Here is an 18,236-nt window from a genome sequence, read left to right on the forward strand (position 1 = left end):
TTTCTGTAAGACTAACACGTGGCACAAACAAAAGGACGCACAGACTGGACTTTTCCTGTGCACTTCTTTCCTGACAGTACAGCACATATTTAGTGCATCATCATTAGTATCATCTTTGTAAAAAAATAATGACCTCAAGTTTGGCGAGTGTGGAACTAAAGCACCAGGATATATTTGTGTAAAATATACAGTTTACAGCAACATTATTTGATGGACCTACTGTAAGTCCCTCTGTAATATCCGTTGCAAACTTTTTTATTGTAATCAAAATCTTTATTCCAGATCTTTTTTTTTGGTATTTGGTAAACACCAAAAATCATATAACAGTAATCTAAATGTAAGTACAAAGACCAGAAGGCTGTAGAAATTTAAGGTTTTATTAGAAAATTCTGTATACATGTACACACATACTGTAGATACAGTAGTTGATGTTAACCAAGGAAGCCAACTTTCTGTCGCGTCTTTCCCAAACTCTCCTCCTGCTGCAGCAGCTTCATGAGCGGAGCGTGAAGGTTCTTCCCGACCCGTTTACCTGCCTGGAGACAACAAAATACTTGGGTACCTTTCTATCGTTAACAGCCTTATTTATACATAATCATATTCAAAACCTGGAATAGGCCAGATGGCCAAGTGAAGGCCTGAACTCACCTCTGTCATTTCAAAGATACTCTCTGGATCCAAGCTGCCTCCGCCCACCTTCCTTGTGCAGGTGACCGTGCCCTTGTGTGTGACAGAGATGATCAGACTCGCCACGGAGCAGGCCTTCTCCTGCAGAGTCGCGTCCACTACGTGCCTGTGGCCCACCTGCAGAAAAACAGCCAGCAATGTCAAGTTCACAGTTTGTGTGATAATGGACATTAGAAATTGCTTCTGAGTATCAGCAGGTGAGCTTACCTTGCACAATGTCACAATGCAAGGAACGTTTTCTACATTGAGTCTCATGCAATCATACGGGTCATCTGACAGCTCAATTTCCTTCCCTCCTTCTTCATCAGCTGATATGTGCACTCTGGGAATTCTGTCAGTTAAGGTAATCAGAAGGTAAGCTTTCATTTTACTGAACAAGATTTAGAGATATGACAGCTATGAGAGATCATAGGATTTACTAATCCAATCATAAAGATCAAAACAAACACCGGTATGTAATACTTTACTTACTTTGTGTTGAAGAGAGCTGCCTTGATAGCGACTGAGATGGCATCGTACAGGTTTCCATCACACTGCAGGAGCTGTGGAAAAATGTCAGTAAGATATTTTACATTTCGTTAAGACCAAGGAACTAAATATACACAGACCAAATAAGAAGTTTGGATGTAAAATGTGCCGCTTTGATTTATTCCTCCACTGGAAGGAACGCTTGTCCCCTGTTTAGCATGGTTCATCAAAAAGTATTTTACTTGCAAAGATCAGTTATCATATCTTACCATACAAAAAAAGAATAGAAAGAACAGCAGCAAAATATTTAGATTTTTTTCAATTTTGAGGAACTTTTTTTTTTCTACATATGAATGTCTTTGAGTAAAAATATGCTTGAAACAAACTAGTCTGTATGACACGTATAGATGATTACATCCACATATTACACATTTACAGCAAATGGCCATATTCAAAGGTGGGGTGAAGAACCTGCCGTTAGAGATTAATCATTGAAATGGGGATAACAGTGCACACTTTTAGACAATCTTTTCACAAGGCATTTATGGTGCACTCGTTTGTACAGAAGAATTAGTTATGTGAAGAATCAAAAAAATTGAGCTAGAGAAAGGCACACCTGGCTAATCGCTGCATGAAGTGGGCTTGAATGTTGGATTGCCATTTCGGAAAGTAAAAGACATTATTGGACGCTACCACTTACCAGTACATCCACATAGAGGACCCAGCAATGTTCTCCTGCGCTGATGCAAAGGCTCTTCAGGTCCACACTGTGTTTATTGTTGAAGACTTTGTAGAGAGTGTTACTCAGCTCCGTCCCCAGCTCCTCGCCTCCTCTGCCCTCAAACTCAGGGGTTGCATTGGCCGAACTAATGATTAGGAGGAGAACCAATACAATATACATGTAAGGAGACAGAATATTTATCAGTCTGAGATGTTTTATTCTTACTTGAGTCAGTGGGAACTGGCTGACCCTTTTACATTTCTCCACACACATTACTGCACATTCATGGTAATGTGATAATGTTTTCTTTGGTAAGTCCATAACACTGGAATGTGTTGGAGATCCATCTCACAGGGAACAGATCATACAACACTACCTCCTAGTGGAACGGTATCCATCCAAACACTTCCCAAAAACTATTACTAAGAAAAAATGTAAATAGGAGTGATTTGAGACACAGCCCATGTATGGTTATTTTATTTATAAACATATTTTCAATTGATTTTACAAACAAAATTTCATTATAAGTAGTGATACTGATAGTTTTCCCCCCAATTTGCCTCCTACAAATTGACAAGTAGAAGGTCTTCATCACTGATTAGTTTGGTGGCCAAATCTATAAAACATAAGCCTTAGTTTATAACAAGCATGCATATATGACAGCATGCACGATACCTACCAGTCAACAAAGAACTCAAAGTAGCCTTCATTGGGCACCATGGGCCTTGGTTTTCCAATGTCAGCCTTAACCCCAACTAGAACCGCTGTGTGCCCCTGAAGGTAAGAGAACAGAACAGGAAATAGTAAGTAATCAATAAGTCAACCTTCCTGTGAAATGCAGTGAAGAAGATAGTAGATATTAGATAGATATAACTAATAAGTAGGAACAATTGAAAGCTTTAAAGAGTGACTGAGGGTACACATGAAGTTTTAGAGCATAAAAAGAAAAGGAGGTAACATGAAGGACTTCAGCTATTATAACATTACCAGTGTGACTTTGGCAGATCCGTCTGTGTTGGACACCACATCAGTCTCTATTTCCATGTGTCTGTAGTCCTCACAACCTCTCCCGTCCACTCGTAAATCATCCTGATTTAAAGAATCAACATGTCAACAACACTAGTCTCAGAGATAGCGAAATGCTAATGCTAGCTAGCTTTCTGCCGTTATAAAGCACAAATCACCGTCGTGGCATTTATCGAAATATATTTTAACTATCAGAGGTGGAAGGCCGAAGTACAGTTGTTAAAGACTTACCCGTATACCGTGTAAGATGTAAACTTTTTCAGCCTCGCTAACTTGTACTGTTGCCATAATGTATTAGCGTGTGTGTCGCTCTCCTTTTACGTCATCACAAGACGACGAGTAAAAAAAAAAAGAGAAGTTGGGTAGATGCTAGATTGGATCCGCTAGACGTATCGACTTCACAGGATCCCTTGAAAGAGCTCTGCACAGGACCAGAGCATAGACAGTAAAAGAGCCGCCTTTGAAGAGAAGGGCTCTGCACAGGACCTGCCTCGTGGCCCGCGTTATTCTGCCCTCTGATTGGCTTACCCTGGTATTCCCTAACCCTAACCATGTAACCAATCCCCACTCGGCCACTCCCCAATGCCTAAACCCAGAGCCATATTTCTCTATTACTCTGCCTAAACCCAACCAGAGTGATAGCCTACTTAAACCATTCTAGCAGATCCGATTTAAACTCTTCCGATAAAGTTGAAGTTGGCCGTCAGGACTTTCTAGCCTTTCTGGCAGAAAAGGGCTTTCTTGCATACATCTCTTCTTAGGTTAAGGCAACAAAGGAAACGTTTAGGAAAAGATAGTGGTTTCTGTAAGCACCCAGGAGAAATAAGCATTAGGGTTTTCTGCCAGAAAGGGTTTATTTTAACCCAACTACTATCTTTTCCTATCTTAACAAAGTAGCTGTGTGTTGCCTAAACCTAAGAAGATTTCTGGCAGACAAGACTTTATGGTAGAAAGTGAAGGCCAACAATTCACCTATGTATGAGGGAAAAAAAACACTTTTGAGACTACTTTAACATAAATTGTTGCTTAATTTAGTAAAAACAACTCATTCTGGTGTTGTATAGGCCTACCTCAATCTGAGGTTCTGTCGTTTTTATTGTTTTTATCTGCAGTAGCCTTTTCTTAAGTGAAAAAGGTTAGGGCAGTTCGCTCTGTTTGATATTTACAATGCACTAGGATTTCCATCTCTATCACAGACCCTGGGTCAGATTTAAAGGTTGTCATATTTGAACTGCAGCCAAAACATATAATCTGTAACTGATTCTAGAGATCTGTATAAAATGTTTTTATTAGCCCTGAGTCAGGACTTTTAGGCTGCATACTGGGCCCTTTGAATCCAAATCATAATAATAATAATTTAATAATTTGTAATTTGTAAGGCTGGGTTACTAAAGCAAAGCAGGCAACTGTCCTGAACACTAAGGTTGCATTCACACCAAATCAGGCGTTGTGGCGATTAGCGTATGATTGTGCGGGGCTATGGGATAGTCACTGGCACATTTGTGTCTGCATGGTGCCATCCATGTTTATCTACTTGCTAGTTACGTGAATGGCCACCGCATTGTGACATCAGGTTGCATGCCTACAAATTTGATAGCCTACTGATACATCTTTTTGCCGCAGTCCGGTGCATTTTTATTCTGCATCATCTGCGGTGCCCACCACTGCAGCCTAAATGCATTACTCAATTCAAAATAATGGGGGAAATGGTGGTTTTGCAGCAATGCCTGCTTTGGTGTGAATGCAGCCTAAAGCACAATGTCAGACAACATGATAAGGGCCTTGGGAACTTGGCTCCTGCTTCATTGCCCTGTCTAGAAGAAAGGCCTTTGGGCAATATACAGTAGCGGTGTCAAAATTGGTATTAACATACTGTTAATTGTTTGATGAATGCCCAATCTTAGATTAACTTGATGCAATGCAATAAAACATGAAATACACTGGGGCTGAGATAGTAACACAGAACACCAGTTTGGATAGGATATGAACAGATTCCCTAGCATTATGTTCCTGCATTTCAGAAAGACAAAGAAACTGCTGCCTGATAGACTCGGCTCAGGGCACGAATCCCCATGTAGCCTGTAGGGAGGGGAAGAGTGTCGGACTTCCTGTTTGGCTCTGCGTTATGTTTCCCTGCTTTCCGCAAAGCTTTCTGGATAAGCAGTAACGTTAGTTAGGTAACGGCCTGTTTTAAGGCTTGCCCCCCCGCTGTAATTAGCATATAAACAAGGTGAATTAACTCCTCGTCGAAGTCGAGGCGGCAGTGAAAACGGAAGCCGATCCGCGGAGCTGCTGAGAGCATCTGTCCGCAGATCAGTGAGGTTAGCTGGGGCTGCGCTAAGAGACGGAGCGGCGGAGGAGACACTCGTGTGTTTTTAACTTCCCGAGGCTCGAAACTACGCGAGGACTTCAAGAAACTTTTGTCGTCAAACCTGGAGAGGGCGAGGTATGTTTTTTTTTTTTAAACCAGTGAACGTGTTATCTTAAAATAAAGGCGGGTTCAGCTACCAAGTAATGGAAGTCCTGGAATGCTGCTCCAGCTGCAAGTTACTTCCTGGTCGGGTTAATTGCATGATCACTTTCTGGAAGGCAATTAATTATAGCCCTATGATGCAATAATAACTGTAAAAGCCCACTGATCATGACAAGATAATTCCCCCTTTTGCTCACCCATCTTCAGGGAGGTTAGATGTCAATTTAGCTACAATCTCCTGAAGGGCACTTAAGAGATTTTAATTCCCTATATTTGATATAATTTGAGTTAGAAGTTAATTAATTTTGGACTTGAAATTTGTCAAATGGCCAAAAACACATCTCCACTGACTGAGAGTTAGCATCTGTGCTAAAACATCAGTTAGTCGACTGATAGAAAATTAATGGACAAGTATAACTAATCTATTAATCATTTCAAGTCATTTTTCAGCTTCTCAAATGTGAGTATTTGCTGCTTTCTTTGTCATATATGATAGTCTAACCCTTTGTGTGCTGAACACAAAAGCAATTTGAGTCACCTTGGATACATTGATAAAGGAAATAATCATTAGTTGCAAGTACACCTACACTTCAAACAAAAGATAATTGACTGTCAGCTGAGGTGAAACAGGTTTTGCTACGTTCTTGTTATTTTAGAATCGGAAAAAGGATTTATTGCCAGGTAAGTAGCACTTACTAAGTGCTGCAATTTAAGATTATATTGTTTCATGTTTGGATTTTTTGTTTGAAAAAAAATGACATATCTGATTATTGAAATAGTTGCAGAAACATTTTCTGATTGACTAATTGTTTCAGCTCTATTAAGTTGTCCCAATATATTTTGGTATGGCTTTTATTCCCAATGAAATCAAATCATCTATACTCAAAAAAAGAGTTCATGCCAAGTTGAAGGTTCACACACAGGTTGCTAGTTTTACCTTCTAGTGCAAACATTGGTATCTTATCATATATTATAACATTTTAATTTGAAAGCAGCTGCAAAAAATGTTGCCTCCATAGTTTTTAGACACAGTCACAAATTCTGATAGTTATGATAGGACAAACTATTGTGATCTCTTTGTGGAGTATTAACACCTCACCTGTCAATATCTGGTTGACACTCTGGTCTTTAGTTTCACAGAATCTGGTAGGACTAAAATCAAGCTCCCAAAATGTGTTGCTTAAACAAATCTAAATTAAATTAGAAGTATTTATTCCTCAAACCTTTTTGTTTTGTAAGTTGCCAGAGGAGGTTATCAGTAAAGTGAAATCACATTAGAGCTTTAATTAACTCAACACGGGGTTACATCTTGCTTTCCTCTCATCTCTACATCACATGCTTCTCAACCTGCCTGTCCACATTAGTTGCCACCATCAGTCAGTGCTGTGAGTTACTTTGAAATGCATTCCAGCAGCAGTATCGAACATAAATCATTAATTGAATATCTGACTGTGCCGCGAATACGTTTTGAGTAGGGACTGACCGATACTGTTTTTTCAAGGCATATATTGATACTGATTATAAGTAGTTAACGAAACCGATAACTGATATTTGGAACCGATATGCATTTACAGTGAAAATGAAACTCTTTAAGTCAAAATTAAGATTTTGGAATGTTACATACTCCAATACAACACTTTGTTTAAATGCTTTAAGCAATTATTAAATAAATTAGAAACTTATTTCAACATAATATACAGTACGTGATAGTGTTGTGGGCGGGACATAAAGTCAGACTCGGTGGTGAGTGAAACCGAAGCAGAGGGTAGCATAGCCAAAGTAGCGCACTTTTTAATTAACTTTATCGGTTATCAGGCAAATAAAACGCTGATAAAGAGTCTGCAAACTGCCAAAAACTGCCCGATAAATGGCCAGGGCCAATAATCGGTCTATCCTTAATTTTGAGTTGGTGAGTCACTACTACAGTATAAATCTGGCCTTTTTAACCTACTGTATCTGATGTTACAGTACAGCAAATACATCATGGTGGTGGCATTTCAACACAGAAACTATTAACTGTTGTTTCTTTGGGTTGTTTCTGTTCTAATCAAGTCATTCACTTGTGTTCATTGTAAAAAGCAGCTATTCACTGAGAGAAATCTATAGACTCATTCTCCATTCTACAAAAAAAAAAAACATTGATTAGTTGGTGTTAATGAACTCTGGTTTTGCAGTTAGTTTCACTTCAGGTCTTTCATTACTTTGTTGTAGGAAGTCCTATCTTGTCCCATCATCTGCATTTTTAGTAAACACAGGTTTGTAGGGCCATCTAAGCATTTTTGTTTCTAATGTATTGAAAAGTTAAAGAAGTTCACATAACAATTACATTACAAGCCGTTATCCAGCGTCCTGTTTCCCCCTCACTGGAACAAGTTCTTCTTGAAATGGGCTGTTCCCGCTGAATCAGATATAGCTATACTGGTAAATGGGCACATGAATCACTAACTGTTAGAACAGTTAAGAGTTTAAAAAGTCTTCTTCCAAGATCTTGAAATGAAATGATTTAATCTTACATTGATTTCTAGACAAGTAAAAAGGCAATTAATCAATTCATTCATTATTCCCCCCTTTTAAGATGGTGTATTATCTGATTATTATAACTGACGCATTAGCATGTAAGCAACATGTAATTGTTGTAGCTTGTCAAGATGGAGCAATACACAGTTAGTTTTAAACTTTGCATCATATTTTGAAGTCTGCACCCTACAAAATCATCTTTATGTAATGTAATATCTTAATCTGCATAATGTCTACAAACTATACTGTTACCGTCATAAATGTAAGCCAAGGTAAGTTTTTATACACAAAGGGAATTTAAAGTTCTTTAGATTAAAACATTGAAAAGGAAATGCAGCCTAAGACATTGAAATGTATATGAAAACATTAAAAAGCATAAGAAACTACAAAGGATGCATACATATTAGATAAGGATAGATGTTCAGTTTAAGTTCAGTTAAATGCAGTGAAAAAAGCATAAACCTGGATTAAAATGTGGTCAAAGTCAGGGCATGGTAACTAAATCCTGCTTCTCCTGGATTAGTTTGGAGCAGTTAGCACAATGCTAGTAGATAGCCTGAGAGGGCTGATGCTGTGTGTGTCAGTAAGTGCCAGTAATTTAAAATATTTTCAATGACCCACCTGAAGCCAGCAGAGATCTGAGAACTGATGTGCTGTGTTCAGTTCTTTGTCTTTGCCTAAAGTTGCCTAAATTCTTTTTTGTTTCTAGTGAAGTAAAAAGAAGTATAACATGGAAATACTAAAGAACAAGCACTTCTAAATTGTAGCTAATAAAGTACAGTTTGTTTGCATACCTGTGTGTCTGCCTCTCACAGGTACACACCTGACCTGACTCCTGCTGTGTGGTTAAAAGGGTCAAGAGGTTACGTACCAGGGTTTGGGTTGGTCATACTGTATTTTAGAATAGTCATTCCAACCAGGAAGTACACTTTTTGTCAAGATAATGCCCCCGTCTCCCAGTTGTTTTGTTTTCGTCAGATAAATTCAGGTTGTCAAGAACTAAACGGTAGAAATTTACAACTATCATAAATCAGCTATTTGCCTGTAGGCTAGGCCATCTGAACTTGGCAAATTCAATTTACCATCTTTTATTCATTTTAAGACCTGTTGGGCTAACGTTGTGTAACTCTTGAGTTTAATCATCTTTGTTATCTTCATGTTTGTTTTTTTCCTATTGTAAAACAAAAAGGGTTATGTTTCAAGACATTGCTACGTTGTCTTTAGAAGGAAGTCCTGTTCAAATATACTGTATATTGTATTGTGTTTTTTTGCTACAAAGTCCCTGCAGGTCACACATTACTGAAACACGCCTGAAACAAAGACCACCTCCACTAACATCACTAACAGAACTCTGCACGCTAGTGCTTTAATCTAAATGCTAACATCAGCATGCTAACATGCTCACAATGACAATGCTATTGTTGGAGACTTTCAAATGCCGAGGATGAATCAAAGAATTAAGAGGCTAAGATGGTGCAAAATAACACCAGCCTGGTCACACACTGCTGTGGGATGGCATCCCATTCTTCAACCAGCATTTGTCGCAAGTCAGCCAACGTGGTTGAGTTGGTCGCTCCGGCACGAACAGCACACCCAAGCTGATCCCACAAGTGTTCCATGGGGTTGAGGTCAGGACTGTTGGCAGGCCATTCATCCTCTCCACTCCCACATTCTGGAGGTAGTCTCTGATAAACCCCGCCCTGTGGGGGCGAGCGTTGTCATCTTGGAGGATAGAGTTTGGTCCCAGACTGTGGAGATATGGGATGGCCACTGGTTGCAAAATCAGGCACCTGATTGTCAGCACCTGGGGGTACCAGAAGCTCAAAACAAGAGTCAATAGCAGCAGCAGCAAAGAAAAGCTGTTTGGCAAATTTTTCATGGGCGCAACCCACATACTCAGTGTTGCTGCTCATCTCACAAATGCATGTTCCTTACAAATTGGGCACCATTTGAAAGGGAACTAAACAGGCTTTCCAACGGTATAAGATTTATTGCCAAAAGGCATTGTGCTAAGTTTATATATTTTTTTCATTTGTTACAATATTTCTTTTGTTTTGAATCCAGTTGTCTCTTATTCTCCAGTCTATGTTACCCACAACGTTACTCATACAAACACTTCTTACCTGTACCCTTGTGGAACATATTTTCCGACAACTGCATCAGTTTTTCCAACAAGGAAACGTGCCAAAAGTACCAATTTAAATACCATGTCGTTGACATTAAAGGTCCCATGGCATGAAAATTTCACTTTATGAGGTTTTTTAACATTAATATGCATTCCCCCAGCCTGCCTATGGTCCCCAATTGGCTTGAAATGGTTAAAGGTGTAAACCGAGCCCTGGGTATCCTGCTCTGCCTTTGAGAAAATGAAAGCTCAGATGGGCCGATCTGGAATCTTGCTGTAGGATAGCCATATCATTTTATTGAGAGTGATTAAAATCCTGTCCTCGAGTGAAGCATTCTTCACTGCCAGGATCTTGGATGACCAATTTGATTGCGCTCACTATAAGATCAGGTTTTAGTGAGAAGATAGGAGCCGAGGTCCAGCCATCCTCTGGGAATTAGCTGTTTTATTCCAGTCTGTGTTATGTGCATATAATAGTGAGGCCTATCATCTTTGTCTACACACAATCAGACCTGCTCAATTGTTTATTCATAAACCTCGCTGCAAGAGAAATCTTGGTGGATTGTTTGGCCTGTTGGGATTAGACCAGTTTAAGTTTGTTCCTCCTTCAGTTAATGCTTCCTGCTTTGTATTGTCCTCAACATAATTTGCTGATTCACTCTGTGGACTTATTAGCCCCCGTCTTTTATTTATAGTCCTCAAGGATGGTGAGCATTTATTAGATGGTTTACACAGACTCTTAAAAATGCAGTAGGTAAGGCTTAAAAATTTAAATTGACCCTATGTTCCAGTAGAACTATATGAAATAGAAAAAATAATAGAAAAAAAAAAAAAAAAAAAAAAAAAAGAATCTGGAACCACCTACAGCCTGTAGTGCGATTTGCAAAAATCCACAGCTCCCAGTTCAGATGCTCCAATCATGGCCAGGGGGTGTCTAACTGCATGTCAATAACTGCTCATGCACACACATTCATTCTCCCTTGTGGGGGGAGGGGGTTAGGAGAACGTTTGGGCTTTAGCAGAAAGGGGCGGGAGACAGCCACTGGTACACTGTGATATTGCTGTAATGCAGACAGGAAACCTATATAGAGCTGAAAGATTAGTCAATACCAAGGGGCTAAGCTTCGCTTCAAAACTTGAACCTCCGATGGCGCCATTTTGTTGCTACAAAGCGATCACCTCCTGTTAGCATTCCACTGACCGCCATTTTTTTTTTACGTCACTTGACAGCGAATAACTTTACATCTAAAGCGTTTAAAGACTATATATGTCCGTTGTTTATTTCTAAAGAAACACAACAATGTATAAAAGGCTCCATTACCTTGTAGCTCACGTTATGGCTCCGTAGCAGACGCTTTTATAAAAATAGGCTAACGATTGTGTCATAACCAAGTGCCTTACTGTCGCACAGTAGAGGAATTACAGTATAGTACAGGAGAAGCTCGCAGGCAGTTTCGACTTACATTAGCTGTTTAGTTTTAATTACTAATGTTAACTAGCATATTAGTTAGCAATAATTAGCCTGTGCTTAAGTTATCTCCTTACATATACCTACACTCTCCGTCTCTGTAAGATTGGGAATGATTGAGATTTCTCTTGTCACAGCTACCAGGAGACTTACAACTTTCAGACACGTTGCTCACGTCACATTTACGTTGTCTCTGTCAGTCGGAGGCTGCGCAGTAAAGCAAGAGATCACCGGAAAAGTGCTTCTAATAGCCTTCACTGGTCTCCGTCCAGAGCAACGGGGTCTATTGGTCCATTGTATATATGTCAATGGTCGATACCAACCATTCTCTTGTTCCATCTTCTTCAGGATTAGCAGTTTTTCGTTGTCTTACATGGCAGAAAATCTATAATTTTGAGGTTTTGATTGGATTGTTGGTTGGAAAAAACAGACATTTTAAAAGTGTCACATTGGACTGTGGAAAACTGTAGAGAATATTGTTCATTATTTTCTGACATTTTATAGACCAATCAATAAATCAACCTAATAAGCAGATTATGTGATAGTGAAAATAATTGTTAGTAGCAGCCCTACACTGATACCTTCCCTCATCCAAATCCCTCACCTAATTCATTCTTTCATTTTCTTCTTTTGCTCCCCCTCTTGCTCTCCATCTGTCTCTCATCAGTCCTCGCAGCATGTGGTTGGAGCCACGGGCGTTGTAGGATGAAGAGCCCGGCGCACCGCACCAGGGACATTGAGAGGCAAGCTGGCTACCTGAGGCCTGAGCACTGCGCCCCTCCCCCGCTCCGCACCGGCTCTGACACCATGTGGTTCATCCGTGATGGCTGCGGCATTGTGTGCGGCGTCATCACCTGGTTCCTGGTCTTCTATGCCGAGTTTGTGGTGGTGTTCGTCATGCTGCTGCCTGCCAAGAACGTGATCTACAGCCTCTTCAATGGGGTGATCTTCAACGGCCTCGCCTTCCTCGCCCTCGCTTCTCATGCCAAGGCGATGTGTACAGACCCGGTCAGTCAGATTAGGTTACTTTTATAAAAACTGAATCATGGACAGTTTGTTGAATCCTTACATTCCATGTACACATGTATTCCAGTATCTATTGGAACCCACTGCTATTTATTACCCGGGGCCCCCTACTGGCTTAATCCTGCCCTAATTGTAATTGTTTTATTGTTATGTTTTATTCTAGTTTCAACTTTTGGTCGAGTGATGAAGCCAAACCACACTTTTTTCACACAAGTAAATTGTTTTTGCTGACAAATTTCCGTCCTTCCATCCAGGAAACACTTTTTATTCATTTTTTTCCTCTCTCAGGGAGCCGTGCCTAAAGGGAACGCTACCAAAGAATTCATCGAAAGCCTGCAGCTCAAACCAGGACAGGTTGTGTACAAGTGTCCCAAGTGCTGCAGCATAAAGCCTGACAGAGCTCACCACTGCAGGTACAGCACTCTGTGTGAATGTGTAGATTGTAGGGAAGATTACAAACTCTGCAACTTTTTAAGATGTGGGTCTGGGCAATGAGAGTGTTTTGCTGAAGTCTGCACCCTGGAGAAAGTCCTGAGGACTCCTCTTCTCGTCTGTGTTTGTTTCTGCACCGGTGGTTCTCCTGCCTCCCCTGTGTGTTTTTATGTAGCATTTCCCTGCAGACTTTGCAGGTGGATGATGAGGAGTTCCTTGTTCTGTGGCAGCTCAATGGTTTTCCTGGGATCTTGAGGGATGAAAAGCACAATAACACTGTAGTAAACTAGTGAGTCATACTGTCTCAGGGGGAAAAAATGGGTGTCAGTTTGAATGAAATTATTTTTATGAGTCATTCTTGTGGGTGGTTCAGATGATACACTGCAATGATACTCTTGTCCTTAATGACCAATCACAATAACATATTACACACAAGACGGCAGTTTTTTTTTTAAATGTAGATTTGCTCAGAAAGCGTGTTAACAAAGCACACTGTTAGATCATAGATGACTTTCTGCTTTGTCAGATGATAGATTGTGAGTTGTCAGACATTACTTGAGTTGTCAACCAGATGCAATTCTGCGAGATGAATAACGCCACTCACTCACTCACTCACTCACTCAGTCAGTCAGTGCACTCACTCACTCAGTCAGTGCACTCACTCAGTCAGTGCACTCACTCACTCACTCACTCACTCACTCACTCACTCACTCACTCACTCACACTAACAGACACAGTCCACCATGACTGAGAGCAGTCGGTGTCAACACACTGCTAAAGGTGGACTGACAGACTGTGTGTATGTTGTTTTCAGGTTGTTGTTTTTTTTACTCCGTTAATTGATAAATATACTCAATATCCAGATTGTTTTTGGCCCAAAATGGCATAGTTTGCCTGCATTATTTTTATTCCATTTCAACATCTTTCTCTTAACCTTTATGCATCTGTGTCCACAGTGTGTGTAAACGCTGCATCAAAAAGATGGACCACCACTGTCCCTGGGTGAACAACTGTGTCGGAGAGAACAACCAGAAATACTTTGTGCTCTTCACAGTGAGTCTTTGAACACCGGAGCCCAGATGTTACTACGCAAAAATAATCATCATACTGTATATGTTTGAAGCTCTCTTATTGTTCACACCACTTTTAAAATAAGCCGGTACAAGAGAACACAGAACATGATGGACATGAAGGACACAAAACAAACAAAAGAAAGCAAAATAACAAAAGAAAACAAAATAAATGAGTAGTTTATGTAGTATAGCCTATATAAATAACTTTTAAAATGGGTTAAACATAACTGACAAAATAACAGGGTCATTCTCACATTAACTATAATGCTGTCCCCATACCTCACATCTGTACCTGCCTCTTACACTGTATACATTATATTTATTACTGTATGTATCTTAATAATTATACAACCCTAATTTGAATCTTATAAGTATAAAATATAGTTTAACAGAGATAAAAACATTTTTTTTTTAAATGAAACATTTGAGGTAATTTTTGTTGTGATTATGATTATTTTAACACTAAATCTATGCTCTCCCCCCCCCCATCTAGATGTATATTGCACTAATATCCTTCCATGCGCTAATGTTGGTGGCCTTCCATTTTGTTTTCTGCTTTGAAGAAGACTGGACAAGTAAGTGATATACTGATGTAGTGGCTGCTAAATTTCCAAATTCACTTAGGGACTGTACTGTTTTACCACCATCCAACTTCATGTGCAAATATAGATGATTATACCCCAAAGAGAATCATTGGGATAGAAAATGGAAAGCTGCACACGTACACTGATTTATTAACGTTGTAGTGCCAGAATTTACCATAATTATTTATTTGTTTATCTTCTGGTATAGCTGACTGTATCATTAAATAACCTGGGCCATTTTAGCAAGACGCTTAACTCCCATTTTGTAGCTGTACGGTTTCCCACAGGTAACAAAGTCTTCTTTTTAACATGCCATATCTTTGGCTCTCCCTCTCCAGAGTGCAGTAACTTCTCTCCCCCAGCAACTGTCGTCCTCCTCATCCTCCTCTGCTTTGAGGGTCTCCTCTTTCTGATCTTCACTGCAGTCATGTTTGGGACCCAGGTCCACTCCATCTGCAGCGACGAGACGGTGAGTGAAAACAGCAGTCATTTTACAACCGTATCACTCATCTTTGACATGAATTATTGGTAGGTCCTTCTGTCGTTTTATATAGCAGTTCTGACTTCTTTTACATTACATGTCATTTAGCTGATGCTTTTATCCAAAGCGACTTACAATTGCTATATATCAGAGGTTGCACACCTCTGGAGCAACTAGGGGTTAAATGTCTTGCTCAGGGACACATTGGTTGATGTATTGCAGTGGGAATCGAATCTGTTAACTAAATCAGAGCACAGATGTAAGCAGGAGCAGGTAATTCTCTCACTGTATAGCTTACAGGTAGGTTGAGATTAGTGCATTTCCTCATAACTTATCCGCTCAAACCACCCACGACAATGACTCGGTGTTATAATATTCACTACAAAGAGTGTGTGTGTGTGTGTGTGTGTGTGTGTGTGTGTGTGTGTGTGTGTGTGTGTGTGTGTGTGTGTGTGTGTGTGTGTGTGTGTGTGTGTGTGTGTGTGTGTGTGTGTGTGTGTGTGTGTGTGTGTGTGTGTGTGTGTGTGTGTGTGTGTGTGTGTGTGTGTGTGTGTGTGTGTGTGTGTGTGTGTGTGTGTGTGTGTGTGTGTGTGTGTGTGTGAGATCAGAAAATGCTTGGAGTGAGTCACCCTAACCTCGATTTAAGACCTTTGAGAGAATATTGAAAGATTACAAAACATGCGTCATTTTTAATCCTCTTACACAGCTATATGTTCAGCTTTGAGCATGAATCAGGGCTGGAGACTCGCATCTTCTCATGTTTCTTAAATCTTATATATCTGCAGGGTATCGAACAGCTTAAGAAGGAGGAGAGACGATGGGCCAAAAGGTCAAAATGGATGAATATGAAGGTGGTGTTTGGTCATCCGTTCTCTATAGCCTGGCTGAACCCCTTTGCAACACCCGACCACGGCAAGGCAGACTTGTACCAGTACATTGTGTGAAAGCTGGAAGCCTAGCTGAGCTCTGCTGCTGAGGACTTCCTGGTCTGCCCTCCTATTGGCTGGACCTAAATGAGCATGAACTCCTCTTTACCACTTCTACATTTTCTTTCGTGCACGGATATTACGTTTATTGATATTTGAGGGTATCCTGTTGTAAGCTACGTTGTCAAAATGTTTCTTTTTTAAAAACCTTTTTATTTTTTTGTTTCCCTCATGGTGTCAACTGAGAATAATGAGCTGTTGCTGTACAAAAAAAACAAGAAAGAAAACCTATCAAACTAAGCAGCGACAACTCAATACAAAGCACTTAAGAGTTGGCGAGACGACACCAACAGACTGAGTTCTTCATGCAGTATGTCTGATCATTTCCTGCTTCAAAGACTAAATAATGTGAAGTCAAAACTGAAGTGCAGAACGTTTTTGCAGTCCGGGTGCCAAGATGAACTCCTGGTTTTGTCTTCCTGTAAACATGGTTGTGATTATGTCACTTCTTCATTTGCTGTATTCTTGTCGTTGCAATAGGCTTTTGCCGAGTGCTTCAGATGATTTGCCTTACAACAGTGCATTAGTGAACGGTGGCATCTGCTGCTTTTAAAAAACATTACTATTATTTTGCCTTAATGTGACAGTCAGTTAGACACATTCACATTGGGTAAATACTATTTTTAAATGAGTGTGTTTTGCCGTTCTTTGATGCCAGATAGGTGAATTAGTTTGTTTAGGTATGTTTTGTCTTTTGGTCGTTTAGACTGGCTATTTGCCAAGTTCCTGCTCAGACTGGAACTGTGAAGGACATTCAAAGGCTGTAGGACCATGAGCAGCCTCAGTTAAAGTTACAATCCTTAAGATTTCATTCCTGGTCGATTTGTCAACACAAGTCATTAGTGGTGTAACCGCAAATGCAATTTTAAAATTATGATAATGGAAATATGGCATTTATGTTAGTTTGATGTCATGAAATTTAAAGAACGTCGGTCTCCTCATCCCTCCACACAGATCTGATGTTTTCATCTGCTGCAATTTTTCATCTCCTCAGTGGACATTCAAGTCCTGTGCTTAATGTACGTTGTGATTAATTTGCTAAGTCTGTTTCCATTGCACTTTGTTGAATTTATCGATGCATCATCTTTTCCACCTCCAGCAAATGTGCAAACTGTGTTTTTTAACCGCCAATTTTTTGGATGTGGATGGAAATACACTTAGTGACGCTGAGATAAAATTGAATGCTGTGAGTCCAGAAAAAACACTGTATTGAGAGGTAATAATTGACTTTATTTACATAGAACGGCTAATGTTGAAAATGGGAAGACCAAAAATTGGGTTTTAATTCATGGAAATCATAAGGATTATAATTTAAAAATCACCACTTGTTTTCTAGTCCAAGAGGTGGCATGGCTTGAGCAATATCAATCGGTTTTAGAATCTAGCAAGTAGTTTGACCAGTGTCCTAAGTGTCACCAGCTCAGATCGAAAGTCAGGGAATAAGAGCAATACATATTGCTCTTTGAATGCACTGACTCTAATTGTAATTCCATCGCTCTCAATTTATGGAATTTGCTTGTGGATAGATTGCAAGTGTGAGCCCGACTAGAGAGTAAAAAAGCCTTAAAGGATCAAATGTGGATTCAAATTTAGGCCAGTGGAAAATGTTCACCGAAGCCTGAAAGACCATGATAGAAATGGACATTTTAATTGTTGCAGCTTTGGAACGTACTGGACTACGTGGTGATGGGGAACATTTTACCTGTGGTGATGGGACTTTGGTGCAGATGGTAATAGGCCTCTTCAAAGCATTTAACACTAAAAATGCCTTTGCTCAAATGTGTTCGAAAGCCCTACTCTATTTATAAAACGTGCTTTTGAGGGTGATGAAAGGACATATTTAAACATGCATAAGTTGCCAAATTGAATGCTCAATGAAGAGAGGCAAGTAACCATTTTAAGAGTAGACCATAGTCAGGAGTTACATTTTCTTAGGCTTCTAAAAGGTTTTTAAAAATGTAAAAAGGTTATTAAATGGAGGTGCAACAGATACTTCAGTTTACACATACAGTACACCAGCTTTCTTTTTTCTTGAATTGTTCAATAATGTTCTTTGTGGTCAGGTATGAATACCATTTAGTACTTACTGTGGACCGCTTTAAATTTTTTTCTTTTTGATTGGTATTTGTTTAAATCAGAATATAATAAAACTTAATGTATGTGACACAA

The 18,236-nt window shown here is 39.7% G+C and overlaps 2 protein-coding genes across 2 annotated transcripts; one reads left to right on the plus strand and one right to left on the minus strand.

The window, feature by feature from the left end:
• Positions 1-363: 363 nt before the first annotated feature.
• Positions 364-3,423, minus strand: exosc7 (exosome component 7). The gene is made up of 8 exons (XM_028597816.1): positions 3,134-3,423; positions 2,864-2,965; positions 2,556-2,650; positions 1,856-2,021; positions 1,159-1,229; positions 895-1,018; positions 649-804; positions 364-536 (listed from the first exon to the last, which is right to left on the minus strand). Exons 1-8 carry the CDS (start codon positions 3,188-3,190, stop codon positions 432-434), a joined length of 876 nt encoding a protein of 291 aa, XP_028453617.1. The 5' UTR covers positions 3,191-3,423; the 3' UTR covers positions 364-431.
• A 1,558-nt stretch (positions 3,424-4,981) lies between these two features.
• zdhhc3b (zDHHC palmitoyltransferase 3b) lies at positions 4,982-18,236 on the plus strand. Its single transcript, XM_028597374.1, has 7 exons — positions 4,982-5,348; positions 12,153-12,493; positions 12,800-12,924; positions 13,900-13,996; positions 14,510-14,591; positions 14,939-15,069; positions 15,867-18,236. The coding sequence occupies exons 2-7, from the start codon at positions 12,191-12,193 to the stop codon at positions 16,023-16,025; spliced, it is 897 nt and encodes a 298-aa protein (XP_028453175.1). The 5' UTR covers positions 4,982-5,348; positions 12,153-12,190; the 3' UTR covers positions 16,026-18,236.

The sequence above is a fragment of the Perca flavescens genome, chromosome 14, assembly GCF_004354835.1.
Source record: "Perca flavescens isolate YP-PL-M2 chromosome 14, PFLA_1.0, whole genome shotgun sequence".
Taxonomy (NCBI): domain Eukaryota; kingdom Metazoa; phylum Chordata; class Actinopteri; order Perciformes; family Percidae; genus Perca; species Perca flavescens.

Coding starts and splice junctions, on each gene's coding strand:
- exosc7 (XM_028597816.1), bottom strand. CDS start 3,190: ATGGCAACAGTACAAGTTAGCGAGGCTGAAAAAGTTTACATCTTACAC. Junction 2,022..2,555: donor TTTGAGTTCTTTGTTGACTG/GTAGGTATCGTG, acceptor CCTAATCATTAG/TTCGGCCAATGCAACCCCTG. Junction 1,019..1,158: donor GCAGCTCTCTTCAACACAAA/GTAAGTAAAGTA, acceptor CTTAACTGACAG/AATTCCCAGAGTGCACATAT.
- zdhhc3b (XM_028597374.1), top strand. CDS start 12,191: ATGAAGAGCCCGGCGCACCGCACCAGGGACATTGAGAGGCAAGCTGGC. Junction 13,997..14,509: donor AATACTTTGTGCTCTTCACA/GTGAGTCTTTGA, acceptor CCCCCCATCTAG/ATGTATATTGCACTAATATC. Junction 14,592..14,938: donor CTTTGAAGAAGACTGGACAA/GTAAGTGATATA, acceptor CTCCCTCTCCAG/AGTGCAGTAACTTCTCTCCC.